At 42.4% G+C, this 17,664-nt stretch overlaps 1 protein-coding gene across 1 annotated transcript in view; it reads right to left on the bottom strand.

Annotated features, from left to right (window-relative positions):
* LRRC2 (leucine rich repeat containing 2) overlaps positions 1-17,664 on the bottom strand; it is a 284,202-nt gene that overhangs the window by 93,580 nt on the left and 172,958 nt on the right. Inside the window, exon 5 of the mRNA XM_075277223.1 lies at positions 705-841. Coding sequence (XP_075133324.1) covers positions 705-841 — 137 coding nt within the window. The remainder of the gene's footprint in view (positions 1-704; positions 842-17,664) is intronic.

Here is a 17,664-nt window from a genome sequence, read left to right on the forward strand (position 1 = left end):
AGTGAGGAACCCCTGACAAAGTGGTTGCATTCACTAAATGTAACTGCATTTGAAGCAATATCATTTTTGAAAGCTAAGGCCCAGTTCACATCCGCATTTGGGTTTTCATTCGGTGGTTCCTCAAGAGAAACCTATAGACATAAAAAAGTGGTTACCTGGGAAACCCACGGACCCCATAGTATAAAATGGGGTCCGTGTGGTTTCCGTTTGGTCTCCGTACAAAACATGTGGAGAGAAAAGTTCTGCAAGCAGATGTGAACCGGACCTAATATCCTTTATGCATACTCCCATTGGATAATTCACCAGGAATGAGCCAGGCATCCTTGCTGGACAGGACACATCCCCACTCCAAGTCACTTCGATGAAGGTGCTGGAGATAGCCAAATGCTGTTTTTCCTTGTAACCCATATATTGTACCAGTCAGTAAAAAAAGCTCAATAGATATAAACCTAAAATATAAGATAAGATTATCTTATCTTATCTTATTGTACCAGTCAGTAAAAAAAAGCTCAATAGATATAAACCTAAAATATGGCATGTATACCTATTATTCAACCTTTTAAACATCCTGCTAGAACATTGACACAGAATATATGTATCTAGTTATTTAATATTTACATAAATATAAGAAAATGTTCAAATCCTGAACCTGAATGTCTTCTGTTTTTAACACTTTTTCTAACTTAAAGAGACAGATATCTTACCTCAAAAGGCAGTTCTGTGAGTTCTAAATTTCCAGAAATATCCAGTTTCTCAAGGTTTTCACAATCTCCCAGTTCAGGTGGTATGTTTTTTAGATTATTGAAGCTAACATTGAGTTCTTTCAGATTTCGCAGGCAACCTGTCAAAGAGAACAGATATAAATCACTAGCTGCCATCAGCTGGATTAGGACAGTGATCCCTTACTTTAATAGTGACAATCAAAGCTTTGATTGATTGCTGCCACCCCAACAACATAGGTAATGCAAGAAAAGGAACATACAAAGCTGACTGGATAAGCAGAGCAAAATTAGTAAGTAATAAAAATAGACACTCCTTAGAATTCTAATCTCATGAAGAACCTGCAGAGTGGATATTTCTATATCTGTATCCACAGCGCATGTCTATTATGTGGCAACAACATAATAGTCAATTGAGAGGTTGGGATTCATAAAGAGCAGAGAGAACTAATGGAAAAAAAAATAGATTTTTTTTTTAAAAGATAGATATAGAATAACCATCACTTGTACTATTTTTGGCTTACAGTATGGGCTTTTCAGGACTAAACTATTGATGAACTTAAGCATACTTGCCGACATTCACTGGCAGATTTCTAGGAAAAAAGAATACATAGTGCACAGCGTAAAATTGTCAGGGGTGGTCTGTGGTATGCCTCCATTGGTTGAGACCATGTCCCCTTTTTGTCATGTGAGTGCAAAAACATGTTGCCTATGCCCCTTCTACATAACGTCATCCCATGACAGCACCAACACCAGAGAGATTGACTCTTGACCCTAATAGGAACAGGAACACAGAGGTTAAAAGGTCACTCCCCCATTGCTGTCCCAGTGGATAAATGATTCTGTTGTAGCTGGGGATCCAAATTTTCTTTTCTGTAAAGGTATGGTCTGGAGTTTGAGTGCCAAGGTGGTAACTTTAACCGATCCGAGGAGAATGGGGGGGGGGGTAAGTTAAAGGTACAAATCAGAACGTTAATGGAAGATTAATCCTAATAGGACAGGCTTTCCTTCTTTCACAGCCTCAACTTTCTGGTGACATCCTCCTTGCTCTCTTGTTGTTTCTTGAGGAATCTGTGCTGAAGTGGAAGTCGGAGAAGGAGTAGCATTGTAGCGTGGTGTCACCACCAGTGTTGACTGTGTCCCAGCCTCAAAGGATCTTTGGGTCTTTCTGTACAGACAGAAGTTTGTGTACAGCCCTGAGAAGCTGCCAAAGCCTTCCATTACTAAGTGAACCCATTAATGTGGTAAAATGAGGTGGCAAAGCAGAGGCAAATAGGCAAGAGAAGTAAAAGGGTCTTCAGTTGCTAATGTTGCCTGATCTCTTGCGCTATGAATAGTCAACCACCATCCCATTCTGAGGCTGCCTTCCTCTACAGCTAAGTGCTATATACCGCTAAGGTTGATAAAGGCAGGAGATTTTATTTTTCTGTAGAAGATATTGATATACTACTTGTACCTTTTAATAATACTATGTTCCTTTATCAGTCCAAGATAAAATGTTAGAACACAGGGAGTTTCCAGTCTATAAAAATATTTACAAATTAAAGGATTAGAGAGGGGCAAACCTTTCAAGATTCGTTTCATGTTCAGGTTCGGTGGCTTGAGTCTTCGGTTTGTTTTGAGATGTACAAGTTCAGTACAAACCACACTATAAAATTAGCTTAAGATATAGCTTAGAACACTCTTAGGACTCATAGGAAACTAACTATCCAATTTCTAGTTCTCTAAGGCAAACACAGCCGAAGTTAAGTGAATGTGACATGTATTTCTATGGAAAATAGAATGGTAAGCAGTGGATACTGTACTGACACTCACTTTTATGCATTTAAAATGCTTCAAAATTGCCCATTTATTAGGGAAATGCCCTTGCCCATGTTTATTTTTTCAGACACACGTGGAGGTTATATTGCAAAAAGAAATGTAGAAAAATGTGCCCATTTTGATGGCTTGTAAGTGCTACAGGGGCTTACTGTTATTTGGAAGACACATAGAGATGAGCGAGTACTGTTCGGATCAGCCGATCCGAACAGCACGCTCGCATAGAAATGAATGGACGTAGCCGGCACGCGGGGGGTTAAGTGGCCGGCCGACGTCAAAGCGGAAGTACCAGGTGCATCCATTCATTTCTATGGAGCGTGCTGTTCGGATCAGCTGATCAGAACAGTAGTCGCTCATCTCTAAAGACACATTTGTGGATGAGAACCCCTTGAGACATCTCTGCTCAAGTGGTGGTATCTGTGGCAACATGGGTGGCAAGGTATATGCTGGATCAGGTCTTGGAAATGTCTGCCTAGGTTGTGACTGTGGTGGAATCAGCACCAGTACAGTAAATGGAAGATGATGGGATGATAAAGAGAGGCGGTGACATCACTATTCGGAGGAATCAGAATATTTTGTTCTTTTAATGAGACACCTACATATTTACATACAGATCTAATTTTAGTACATGTATGTTGTCTAATTATTTTATTGTTCTTTTGGAGTTTTTGTCCCATTTAATATTGTTATATACATCCAAATATATATATATATATATATATATATATATATATATATATATTTCACTTATTAACATTAGTCTAATAATAGTCATCCAAAACTCTTACTTCCAGTGACTGATCAATTACTTCCTACTTACTAAATTACTTAATTACTTCCTACTTATAGATGTATTCAATTTAATTTAATGTATTTCATTTATTTTTCTAGAACATATAGCATTATGTACTTGAAGGCTGTTTTATTCTAACTAGTATCCAGTCCCTTACAAATATAACGGTATAATCTAGTTATAAGTACTAGAGATGAGCGAGAAGTATTCAATCGAGTAGGTATTTGATTGAATACTACGGTATTCAAAATATTTGTACTCGATCGAATACTACTAGCTAGAGATGAGCGAGTAGTACTTGATCGAGTAGGTATTCGATCGAATACTACGGTATTTGAAATACTCGTACTCGATCGAGTACTACTAGCTGTTCGAAGTTAAGATTCGATGCAGAACCAGCGTTGATTGGCAGAATGCTATACAGTCGGCCAATCAACGCTGGTTCTTCTCTTACCTTTAGAAGTCTTCTCTGTGCAGCTTCCCCGCGTCCTCTTCCGGCTCTGAATTCACTCTGCCAGGCATTGGGCCTGGGTAGAGCCGAATGTGCATGTCCGCTTGTAGTGCGGGCATGCGCAGTCGGCTCTTCCCAGGCCCGATGCCTATCAGAGTGAATTCAAGGCCGGAAGAGGACGCGGGGACGCTGCGCTTGGAGAAGAATCCAGCCCGACCCTCACTCATGGACTTGGTAAGTAGAATTTGATCAAATGTTGCGTACCCCTGAAACGAGCATTTCCCCCCATAGACTATAATGGGGTTCGAAACCCGTTCGAACAGTCGAACAGTGTGCAGCTGTTCAAATCGGATTTCGAACCCCAAACATTTTAGTGTTCGCTCATCTCTACTACTAGCTATTCGCAGTAAATATTCGATTCAGAACCTGCGTTGATTGGCCAAATGCAGGCTCGTCCTTGCTAGTCGGGAGAGCTGGCAGTTTGCTGTTATGAGGGAGCTGACTTTTTCTCATAGGAATGCATTGACCAGCGTTGATTGGCCAGTGTACACCATTCGGCCAATCGACGCTGGTTCTGCCAGAGGCTCGTCTGTGAGGAGGCAGAGTCAAAGATCGGACCACAGCAGTCTCCATTATGGTCAGCACCTCACAAGTCTGCACCTCACCAATCAGCACCTCTGTACCTCACTAGCCAACACCTCTGCAACTCACCAGTCTTCACCTCACTAGCCAGCACATCTGCACCTCACCAGTCTGCACCTCACTAACCAACCCAACTCCCCCCTGTCTTTTCACCAGTCTGCACCTCACCAGTCAGCCTGCCCTCACCAGTCTCTACATTCTAGAAAGACCCAGCACTGTGCTACTTGATCCTATGCAAGAGCTCCCTTCTTCCTGTGTGATGTCTCCCCCCCCCCCCCCAACATTAGAAGGGAGGGGACACGCTAAGGGTGGGGACATACTCTGGAATGTCATCTTGAATCTTCAGCCTATGCGAGGAGAAAAAACCCTGCTAAAGCTAAAAATAGGACTGTCTATGTCACCAGGCACAAGCCATTCCCCCCTTACCGCCATAAACCCGGCGCCCAAGCCTCAAAAAGTTATTATTTATTTATTGCATATTAATTAGTGTGAGGTGGTCCAGGCCCCCTAATATTCCGGGCCCCGTGGCAGCTGCTACCGTGGTAGTTACACCACTGTTGATAATGACGACCATGTGCTGGTACCACATGTAGATGTGGTTTGCATACTAGGAAGATCATGGGAAGGAGTAGGAGAACAGCCTTGCTCACTTCCCCTTTCAGTGTTACTTTCAAGTCTATTTTTCCAAATCAGAGAGTGATGCCTTTTCATGTGAGTATTGTAAATACTGGACCTTCAGAGTAGGCTGTTTGCTAGGTAAATCAGGCAGATGGAGGCAAGGATACCAGCTCACAGTTGTAGCTTTATTGGTAGCAGTTCACACAGTCCATCAGTATATAAATCAAAATAGCTTTCTTCAGCATATAGATAAATCAAACGAGCTTTATTCAGCAGGAAGGTACAAAATCAAATAACATAAATAGTCCCTAATTCAGTATACAAAGAAAATAATTCTCCAGGGTTTCCTCACCAATACACAGGTGATTTTGGGCTTTCTCTTCCAGACACACAGTCAAACGACCACACCCACTTCCCTGGGCTAGCCTCAGCTCTTTAATAGCTGACCACTTGGGTCACCCAGTAAAACCAGGACTGGAGTATAGGCCTGGGTTTACAACAACTCCTAAATCCCGGACCCATACTCATAATCCATCCTGTCACCATGTAGATACCAGCCACCTCAGTTGAAGGTACCTGCCATCTATAAATTTCTTTTTGCCTGTCTACAGTATGTAGAGATGTCGTTCATACATTTGTTCCTGCATGGCCACATGTAAGTTTCTGCTTGCAGATCTTGTACATCACCATGGATTTATCATTTGGCTGTGTACAAAAAAAATTCCCACATGGAAGATGACTGCCTGTACTTTGCTGCCGCTAGCAACAGTAGAAACAAGTCTGCCACTACCACCACCAGTGCTACCACCCCGCCTTCAGAGTGTTAGGAGTATGGCTGGAAACTCTACAGTGGCATGCAGGGGTTTGCCGGCATTCTGACACGGACCGTGTCCCATCTTCTTCGGTGCAGAGGTGATGATGGGCCTGTCAGAACCTAAATCTTCTTTACTTCTGCACCCGGGTCTCCGTTATACAGGTTTCCGTTTCCTGCCTGAAACTGGGCAGGAGACGGAAACCTGCAGTCATTTTCAAACCCATTCATTTGAATGGGTTTGATAAGTGTCCGGCCATGAGCGCTGGTGAGCGTTTTGTGCTCTCCACGGCAAATCCGTTTTTTTTAAACAGAACCCAAAGTCGGACATGCAGGACTTTGTGTCTGGTTAAAAAAAAAAAAAACCTGTTTCGTCACGGAGATCACAAAACGCTCACCGGTCTGTTGGCAGAAGATGGAAACCTGGAAATGGAAATTAGAACCCAGTGTCAGATTTACAATGCTAGAAATTATGTGTTATATGTGTAGTGAGAAGAGAATAAAGTGTTCTTTTACAAGTACTGTCAAACAATATAGATTATTGCCTGGCAATGAGGTTAACTGTCTGCTCTGCAGAGTCACTGAATGAACCCATCCTGTCTATGTCTGTATATTCATTTTTATTCTAGCACTGAACTACTATCTGCCTGTGTATGTTGCTTGATTCTCCCTAAGTACTCCTATAGCTATTGTGCATTTTTCAATACTGACTTGTGCAGCCTATAACCTACCTAATAGGATGGCATTAGCTATGAGATGCATTGAGTTAGATGTGTGTGCGCGCATTTCCACCATTACAGCAAATAAAGGTTGGTCTCTGCACAAAAGACATTGTCTGCTCTATATTTCCTGATCGCTAACGTGGTGGTGGCCAGTTTCTTGTATCGTGGCCAATTTTGTCGCCATTTGTTCAGTTTCTTAAAAAAAAAAAACAATTAGGAATATTTGGGACAAACCCGGCTCATTACGAGCTGATTCGTCCATCTCTATTACGGATTATTGGAACAAACCTGAAAGCAAGTTAGTTTTACCCAGCGAGATTAGGAATATATTTCTTTTTAACCCAGTAGACACTGCTAGTTGGGATTGGAATCCAAAAATTGACGTTCAAGCTTCATAAGTAGTTAAGAAAACTGCTCTGCCCTCTGAGAATGCTTCTCAACTTAAAAATCATATGGATCAAAAGGCTCAATGGGTAACCAGGAAAGTCTAGGAAGCATCTTTCGCCTTCTTGAGCCCTAATATTATTGTTGCTAGTGTAGTTAGGCCCCATTATATCAGGCTAAAGTAGGTGGAATCTCATTTGGAGATTAAAATCCATAGAGATCAAATTCTTACCCCCAGCTTCGACTCCTTGAGGATAAGCCAGTTAAATCTAGAAGGAATTTGGAGTTACATAGAGAGAAATAAATGCAAATCAATATTGCCACCGGATTAAAACCATTTAAAGCAGAAACTGATCCAAATAATATAAATAATATCAATTACCTTGAATATGTTAATCTATTTTATGGCTTCTGTTAGTCCTCTGCCAATCCAATTCCTAATCGTGACTACGTGTTGATGTGCCAATAACAAATATCAGCATGTGGCTCTGTATTCAGTAGTGCCTCCACACCACCAAGTCCAGGAAGGGGCTTCTCTTAAGTGGATACTTTTCTGGCAGTTTGGAGGAGCTTCAGCTGGTTGTGTCCTCCACATGTATTCCAGTGCTAGTGAAAAAAAACCATGGTGATGTCACAGCTGTAAGTAAGCATTCCTTTTTCCTATGGGTTTCAAAAGTCCACTGTTTTCTTCCTCAGGGAGATGAACATCCACTGGATCCATAGCTCCTTATATACACAAGCAGGCAGTAATTAGGATCTTCAGCCCCATGCTCATTAAGATAATTGCAGCAATGATTAGGGCATCTAATTAAGATAATTACAGCAATAAAGCATCTGATACTTGCTTTTATCCACAATACTAGACCGTTCCAATCAGGATACAATTCAAATAATTGAATTAATTAAAACATTTTATTCATACAAATAAAAATGATAAAATATGTGATATTAGAGGAGATCAGTTCGATAAAACATAACCAAAATAGATAATTTCTAAATGAATAATACTTAAGTTTTTCCATTCATAACAGAAAAAACATAATGGTTTTTGTCTGGTGGCAATACTGATGTGCATTCTTTTCTCTATATAAGAACTACTGTGTATTGTGCTTTGTGTATAGAGTATTCTCTCTGGCCTAACTAGGAGCGCAGGTGTTATAAGTGAATAGTGTGAATTTGAAACAACTTTACCACTGTTGACCGGCAGTTGTATTATCACCCTGTTGACCAGTATCTGAAGAGTGACTTATGTATTCCAAAATTTTATTTTTGGTGCTGGTGTGGTATCTATTGTATAAATTTGGAGTCACACCAACGGAAGGAAAAGCAAAGAGTTCCTCCTTAACTTCAATCAGCCAAAGCAGCAATGACACTATCAAAAGTTGTTACACTTCAACAAAATTTGTGAAAACATCTGCAAAAAAACCTGGATCCTTAATGTTCTCAGGGAGGGTTGCAAAATAGAATTCTCCTCTCCCCCCTCCAGAAAGGTTTGTCTTGACCAAAGCCATTTCCCCTCTACTTCACCAGAAACTAGAAGAAGGAGTGCCAATCCTAATTCAGATTACTACATTACTCAGAGTACAATTTACTCAGAATATTTCTGGTTTATCAAATACAGGAGGTTAAAGGCAGAGACTATAAAATCCACAATTCCTCTGATAGCAGTAGTGATCACTCTAAATCTAAAAGATGCATATTTTCATGTGCTAGGCACTCCAGCTAATCAAAAATATCAGCAGTGCGACCTCTTCCTTAAAGACCAGATGTAACATTTCCAATTTGTCGCCCAACTGTTTGGATTATATGGTGCCCCAAGGTTTTTTACAAAGTTAGGGTGCATTCACACTGAGTAAACGCTAGCTTATTCTGAACGTAAAACACGTTCAGAATAAGCGGCGTCTAAAGCAGCTCCATTCATTTCTATGGGAACGGGGATACGAGCGCTCCCCATAGAAATGAATGGGCTGCTTCTTTCACTCCGTGCAGTCCCATTGAAGTGAATGGGGAGTGCCGGCGTGTACGCTCCGGCATGAGCAGAGCTTGCCGTATACGCCGGCACTTCCCATTCACTTCAATGGGACTGCACGGAGTGAAAGAAGCAGCCCATTCATTTCTATGGGGAGCGCTCGTATCCCCGCTCCCATAGAAATGAATGGAGCTGCTTTAGACGCCGCTTATTCTGAACGTGTTTTACGTTCAGAATAAGCTAGCGTTTACTCAGTGTGAATTCACCCTTAGGGTGCATTCAGACTACGTAACGCCGGGCGTGTATGAGAGCCGTACACGCCGGCATTACGGCAGACTGCCGAACACTTCCCATTCACTTCAATGGGAGCGCTCGTAACAGCGGCGTTTACGAGCGCTCCCATTGAAGTGAATGGGAAGTGTTCGGCAGTCTGCCGTAATGCCGGCGTGTACGGCTCTCATACACGCCCGGCGTTACGTAGTCTGCATGCACCCTTAAGGGTGCATTCACACTGAGTAAACACTAGCTTATTCTGAACGTAAAACACGTTCAGAATAAGTGGCGTCTAAAGCAGCTCCATTCATTTCTATGGGAGCGGGGATACGAGCGCTCCCCATAGAAATGAATGGGCTGCTTCTTTCACTCCGTGCAGTCCCATTGAAGTGAATGGGGAGTGCCGGCGTATACGGCAAGCTCTGCTCATGCTGAGCCGTACACGCCGGCACTCCCCATTCACTTCAATGGGACTGCACGGAGTGAAAGAAGCAGCCCATTCATTTCTATGGGGAGCGCTCGTATCCCCGCTCCCATAGAAATGAATGAAGCTGCTTTAGACGCCGCTTAGTCTGAACGTGTTTTACGTTCAGAATAAGCTAGCATTTACTCAGTGTGAATTCACCCTAATAGTGGAGATGGTTGTATTTCTAAGACTGGATAATATCTCAATAGTCCCATACCTGAACAACATTGTGGTCACTGCTTCATTAGTTCAGACCCTAAATTCCTGTTTACAGAAAACAATAGATCTGCTTCAGAAACTAAGTTAGATTCTCAACTGGTAAAATCAGATCTAGTTCCTGGCACTCAGAAGAAGGAGTGTTCCTAGATTCTGAAATCAAGACCTCCTTTCTTATTCAGGACAAAAATATGTCCATCAGGAAGAAGATTTCCAGCTTTGAAAGAAACCATTGTATACAATAAGGAATGCTGTGTCTGTTCTGGGGTTAATGACAGCTTATATTCCTGTGGTATCTTGGAGCCATTTCCATTCACAGCTCCTACAAGTTCAGATCCTCAAAACTTTGAATAGATCTCATCTCTTTGAAAAGGAAGATTTTGCTTCTTCCATCAGTAAGACAGTCCCTGAACTGGTGGATAAATCTAAAAAAAATCTGAACAAACGAGTATTATGGTATGCAGAACCCATTATCTCTAACTACAGATGCTAGTGCATGGGTCTAGGAGGCTCTGGAGCAGAGCAAGTTATTCCAGGATCAGTGGCCAATTTGAGGATAAGTCAGTGAAACATCTATCCTAGCTGAGAGGCATTTCGGTAATACTGCTAAGATTTCAACATTTGATGCAAGGCCATCGTCTAAAAATATACTTAGACAATTCTATAACTGTGGCATGGAGGCAGGTTTAGACCATTTCAGCATCTGTCAGAACAAATTGTCAGATGAGCAAATACCAATGTAAGATCCATTATAGCTATTCATCTAAAGGGCTAAGACAACCAAGTGGCAGATTATCTCTTTTTTTTTTTTTATGTAGATTGTAAGCCCATATAGGGCTCACAATGTACATTTTTCCCTATCAGTATGTCTTTTTGGAATATGGGATGGAAATCCATGCAAACACGGGGAGAACATACAAACTCCTTGCAGATGGTTTTTTGCCCTTGGCGGGATTTGAACACCAGGACACCAGCGCTGCAAGGCTGCAGTGCTAACCACTGAGCCACCATGTGGCCCCCTATAATCAGGTGGCAGATTATCTCTGTCACAATCGGCTAGTTCCAGGAGAATGATCCCTGGATGAGGAAGTATTCGAATCCCTAACAGACTGGGGATGTCTAGAAATAGACCTGTTTGCTTCCCTCAAGAACAGAAAAACTTCAAAATTTTCCTTTCTAAATCCAATGAACAATCTGAGTGTGGCAAATGTTTCAGCCCAACCTTGGAAGTTCCGGATAGCATATGCCTTTCCCCCTTGCCACTAATTCACAAAAATGTGGGCAAAATTCATATCGAAGATGTACATCATTCTGAGCCAAGAACAGCTAGTTCAGTCTTCTAAACTTGTTCAGTTCAGTCTGCTAAAGGAGATCCAGTGTCAGCCAGATCCCTATATTCCTAACATCCCTCAGACTCTGGATTTCTTACAAAGCAGGTTTGATATAGGTCTCTCCCTTAACACCTTAAAGTCCAAACTGAGCTGCAGCTATTAGTGATGAACATGATATTAGACACAGGGAAGAGGCCCTTGCCCTTGTGAGTACCCTGACCACTTCACAGAGCTGAACAGAGGGAGTCTAATCTAACATTGACGACCTATTATAAGGGTATGCTTTCAATATTTAACTTCCAAATTACACTGGATTTTTCCTGGATATCACAATGACCCATTCATTTCTATGTGCCTGTACACATGACCGTGAATGAGACTCTCTGGCGTGCAGGCCGACAGTCTGGGCAACAAAATGTGGAACATGTCCTATTTCTGTCCAATTTTGCGATCCTGCTTTCATTTAATGAAAGGGGCCACTGAAACACGGCAGGTGAATGGTCAGCACGTGGGTGGCATCCATATGTCCCCCATGCCCTGCTTGTGCTGTTCATTCACAGCAGCCGGGTATCACACGGTCGTGAACATCCGGCTTTAAGTCCACAGACATAAGGATGTTCTATGAATTAGTTGACTATGAAATGTGAACCTTTACCATATCTCTAATCATGTCAAGGTAGAGTAGACAAAAATTGATCACTGGATCAATGAGTATATATTTGAGGCAATATATATTCTTAGTGTTATAAATGTATTAATCCCTGAGACCTCCCACAGATATAAAATATGTTGTCTCCTGCATTGAGTATTGACTTGCATGGGGTTTTTTAGTGATGGATTGCTAGTTATAGATTAGTAGAAAAGATATGAAATATAACAAAAACAACTTTTTTTTAATAAAGTTTAAATAGGAACGAAGAAGAATATAGTTATAAGGATTAATGATACATGGCTCTTTTTTTTCGTGCCAGAATAATTTTCTTCTCAGCGCGAGAATAGTCTCTTGGATCTCCTCATTATACCTGCCCTTAATTCTCTCACTAAATAGCAGGTTATTTTTCTTTGTAAAATATTTCCTCTGGATTAAAATGAGCCAAAATATACTGTATTCTTTGTGTTGTAGTTAGTGTGCGGTAGTTTCCCACAGTGTTGAGGAAGGTTAGAACAGCATGCAAGTTCCATCAGTGCGGTATGTGCGCAGGCTAACCAGGATCACAGGAACCTGTTCAATCACATCTACTATTTAGTACGTGTACTAGTGAAACAGCAGGCTAATATTCATCTTCTCACAGTACTGAGATAAATGTGTCCAACTCAATTGATACTTAATATACATAAATAACGGTTTTACTTCAGAGTATGAGAATATTGTTATCATTTGTGACCAGCTAGGAGCATCTGCATTCATATGAGAGTAAATAATACAGATGTCTTTCAAACTATTTTTTTACACCTAGGCCTGAAACCTTGATCAAAGGTCATCCTCAATATCTAGAGAAAAAGAAGGTTCCATCAGCATCATTAAACAAGGATACTTTATTGTAAGAACAGTGAGACTATGTATGGTACCTATAGCCCAGCGAATTGAGTTCAAGCTATTAACGTTAACATTCAAAGCGATCCACAACCTGTCCCCTCCATATATCTCTGAACTAATCTCCCGCTACCTGCCTACACATAACCTCAGATCCTCCAATGACCTCTTACTCCGCTCTTCTCTCATCCGCTCCTCACACAACCGTCTCCAAGATTTCTCCCGTGCATCTCCCATACTCTGGAACTCCTTACTAAGACAAATAAGACTGACCCCCACAATCACAGGCTTCAAGAAGGCCCTGAAGACTCACCTATTCAGGAAGGCCTACAACCTCCAATAACACTATTACCGCACCACCATCTGTACAGTCTCCCCCTCTCCTTCTGTCTCTACCCCCTTCCCCCATAGATTGTAAGCCCTCGCAGGCAGGGCCCTTTACTCCACTGTGCCAGCCGATCACTGTTAGTATTATATCTACCTGTATATTCTGTGTATTGTATGTATCCCCCAAATGTAAAGCACCATGGAATTAATGGTGCTATATAAATATAATAATAATAATAATAATAATAATAATAAATAATAATAATGGTACTCTGCCACAGGATGTAGTCATGATTGATCCATTGAGCAAGTTCAGGAGAGACTGGATTCCTTTTTTGAAACACACATTAAGTACAGGATTTCAGGAGATGGGGCATTGATCCAGGGATTTATTTTATATTTCATATTTGGACTTGATGGACCTGCTCTTAAAGGGAGTCTGTGAGCAGGAAACGTGGTATCAAACCAATGACAGTACTGTAGCTTGTAGGGCAGCTTCTACACTTTCCAAAGATACATTTCTTATTTTGCTCTGCAGCTCCATTTCCATTAAAATCAGAGCTTTATTGTTCGAACTATAGACAAAGTAGAAGATGTCACTTAAGCAATGGAGGGTGGGTGAGGAAGGAACTGGGTGGCGGTTACGGTCCATTATCTAGAGCACAGACTGATGCCCCAGGTAAAGAAGGCCTCTAAAGCACTTTGTAACTAATTGGAATATCAATCAAATCACAATTTTCATGCAAATTGAGCTGCAATACATTGTAAAATGTGCAAGATAATGTCATTAGTTTGATATTAGTTTTCCTGCTCACAGACCCCCTCTAACTTCAGCATCTGAAGTTTTAAACAGCTGACGTGGTTTTGCCCCCATGGTGATCATGGTGTATTCGTACATTATGATGATGTTATGTAAGGTTATTTCTACATATACAGTCAGTTCATGGTGTATTAAGGGGTTAAAAGGTTTTCCCACTAATGACATTTATCCCCAATCCACAGCATAGGAAATAAAAGTGTGATTGCTGAGAATGATGAACTGCAAGTGTCCCCAATTTTCACATGTGAATGGAAAGAAGGTGCTTCTGATCAACTGCTCCTCCGTTCGAATAAAGAACTTAGGGGTACATGCAGACCCCTGTTCTCATGACGCCTGGGAGTTTGCAGTGTCCCTGTGTGTTATACTTATTATATTTTTAAACTATCTAGTAGATTTTCTCACTAGGAAACTTTATCAATGTGGAGCTCAATCAATATAAAACACTTGTATTATACCTTCTGACATTGGTTTGACTGATCCATTTTGATGGATACATGAAAAAAAGAATGAAAACAGATGGACACCCATCCATGGAATTCATTTTTAGTAGACTCTAGTGTTAAAAAGGAGCTATGGCCATTGAAGTGCGAGCCTGGTGGTCAGTTACGCAAGTACAGCTCCAACAAGTCTAGCTCTCTGCATCAAGTAATAGATGCTTCTCCACTGATTCTGAAATAGTTATTTTTTTTTCTTTAACTCCCACTGTTCCCGAGCAATCAGTGCTGTTAGTTTAGGTGCCTCATCTGCTATTTAGACTGTACTGTCAGAAAGGCGATGTCAGGCAGATTCAGACAAGGAGGGTGATTCTGAGTTGTGACACTGGTTTCCTCTGATTGTAGTTCTGAATCATGTCCCCCGTCCAACAATAACCTTCAGACATTACAGAACACATCAGGCACCAAAGCTAACTGCACTTGTTGCTCAGGAAAGGTGGAGGCTTTAGAGAATATTCCAACTGTGCTGGAATCAGTGGAGCGGGGCCTATTAACAGATGCTAAGAATGTCCTCTTTAGCCAAAGACATTCAATGACAAACAGTTATCTTATGGTGCATTAAAGGGTTAAAATACTGCATGTGCTATGATCTATTAATAGAAGGCATGGTTCTATCTTTGGTCTATAAATGCCTGAACCAAATACTCCCACAATAACATTTATACATGCCTTATATTATAACTACATCTAATTGTTACCTGTTCTGGAGGATAAAACACTCCATAAATGCTCCTTGTGAGTTGTTGTCAATTTTCTTCTGATAATGCTCATTATTCAGCATTATTAAACATGTACAGAAATACAGTTTTAACAGCTTTCTGGTCAATTTACAATTGTAAAACATGGAATTTTCTCAAAAATGTCAGCAAGTAATATCTGAATAATAATTCCATGGAGCTTAGGTTAGTAAGCGGAATATGGCTAAATGCCATTTATTTTAATGCTTTTCTTTGCTGCGTTAATGGTAACAATGACAAAACAGACAAGTATAAAAAGTTTAAGTAGCGATAAGATGAAGTACAAAAGAAGCAATTTAAGCAACAGGTAGCAAAATGCCATTGTGTGCTATAAGAATCCCTGAAGAGATATTAACAATAGAATGGAAAACAGTATCAGCAACACAAATGCTATTTTAGTTTGCATTTTCATTTCTTGTGAGACAAATCATCCTCACTTATACGTTGTGAAGTTTAACTATATACTTTTTTGTTAGTCATATTGCTATATAGGTGATGCAGAGGCAGAGGTTGTACCCCTCGGCCACACACAGTAAAAATCCAAAGCGAACACTGTTCGGATCAGCCGATCCGAACAGCACGCTCCCATAGAAATGAATGGAAGCACCTGGCACGCAGACTTTGCCGGCGGCCGGCCGCTTAACCCCCCGCGTGCCGGCCGCTTTCATTCATTTCTATGGGAGCGTGCTGTGAGTGTGCTGTTCGGAACAGGCTGTTCCGAACAGTGTTCGCTCATCTCTATACTGTAGGTTGGTATCCTTGTTCCAGATTTTGCACTGGGGAAGAGGATTATGCCAATGGGAAATGTATTTGCCTTTACATTGTGATTTTTTTACATTCACTATTGAACCATATTCTATTATTACCAGGGGCGGATCCAGGCCCGGGCGAGCCGGGCAACCGCCCCGGGCCCCGCGCTTAGCGGGGCCCCGCGGCCCGGCCCTAACAAAATGGTCCCGGTCAGCTCGGCAAGTGCCGGGGCCCACAGAGCCTCTGGGGGCCCCCCAGCACTTGGCTGTCACGATTTCAGCTCATCGGCGTCCGTCCGCCGATGAGCTGAATCGCGATTAAAGCAGGAGCTGTGAGCTCAGCTCCTGCTTTAAAGCTCCGGCCCGGCTTGCGTGTGTAGGCGCGATGACGTCATCACATCACGCTTACACACGCAAGCCGGGCCGCAGCTAAGCAGGAGCTGAGGTCACAGCTCCTGCATCGCGTATGTGACTGGAGTGAGAGAGAGGAGCGTCGGGGGAACGATGGAAGGTGAGTGATGGAAGGTGAGTGTAAGTGTTTGTATTAAATATTAAGGTGGAACATAATGAAGGGGGCCCATGAAACTGGGGGGCAAATGAAGTGGAGGGGGGGAACGGCATAACACTGGGGCAGATGGAGGGGGGGAGAACAGCATGACACTGGGGCAGATAGAGGGGGGGAGAATGGCATGACACTGGGGCAGATAGAGGGGGGGAGAACAGCATGACACTGGGGCAGATGAAGGGGGGAGAACGGCATGACACTGGGGCAGATGGAGGGGGGGAGAACAGCATGACACTGGGGAAGATGAAGGGGGGAGAAAGGCATGACACTGGGGCAGATGGAGGGGGGAGAACAGCATGACACTGGGGCAGATGAAGGGGGGGAGAACGGCATGACACTGGGGCAGATGGAGGGGAGAGAACAGCATGACACTGTGGCAAATGAAGGGGGGGAGAACGGCATGACACTGAGGCAGATGAATGGGGGAGAATAGCATGACACTGGGGTGGATGGAGGGGGGAGAACAGCATGACACTGGGGCAGATGAAGGGGCAAGAACGGCATGATACTGGGGCAAATGAAGGGGGAGAGAACGGCATGACACTGGGGCAAATGAAGGGGGGGAGAATGGCATGACACTGGGGCAGATGAAGGGGGGAGAACGGCATGACACTGGGGCAGAGACGGGGGGGACATGAAACTGTGGGCAGATAAAGGGGGAGAATGGCATGAAACTGGGGACAGAGATAGAGGGGGGGACATGAAACTAGGGGTAGATGAAGGGTGTATATGAAAATGGGGAGAGATGGAGGGGGGACATATAATTTACGGGTGACTGTAGGAGGATTATACTGTGTGGAATCACATGAAAAATGAATGAGAATGGGCGGAGTCAACATAAAAGTGGGCGGGGCCTAATTTGCTGCGGCGCGCTGCGCGTAGGGCCCCACCAAAGTCAATTGCCCAGGGCCCCGCAAACCCTGGATCCGCCACTGATTATTACTTTTGCCATAAGTGAAGGTGACTAGCCAGCTGCCAAAGTTGGAGACCTCTGATGTAGAACATATTCTCACAAACTATATTAGGATGATCACACTGACCATGGAACTCTAGCACCTTAGTAAACAAACTGATAATGTAAAGTAAAGAGGTTATGTACGTAGAATAAACTGAGATATAGGAAGAAACTTGTGAAGCCCTGGACATCAAAATTCTGTTCTAGTCAATGCCCATAATGATTAGAGATGAGCGAACAGTGTTCTATCGAACTCATGTTCGATCGGAT

The sequence above is a fragment of the Leptodactylus fuscus genome, chromosome 1 (genome assembly GCF_031893055.1).
Source record: "Leptodactylus fuscus isolate aLepFus1 chromosome 1, aLepFus1.hap2, whole genome shotgun sequence".
NCBI lineage: Eukaryota > Metazoa > Chordata > Amphibia > Anura > Leptodactylidae > Leptodactylus > Leptodactylus fuscus.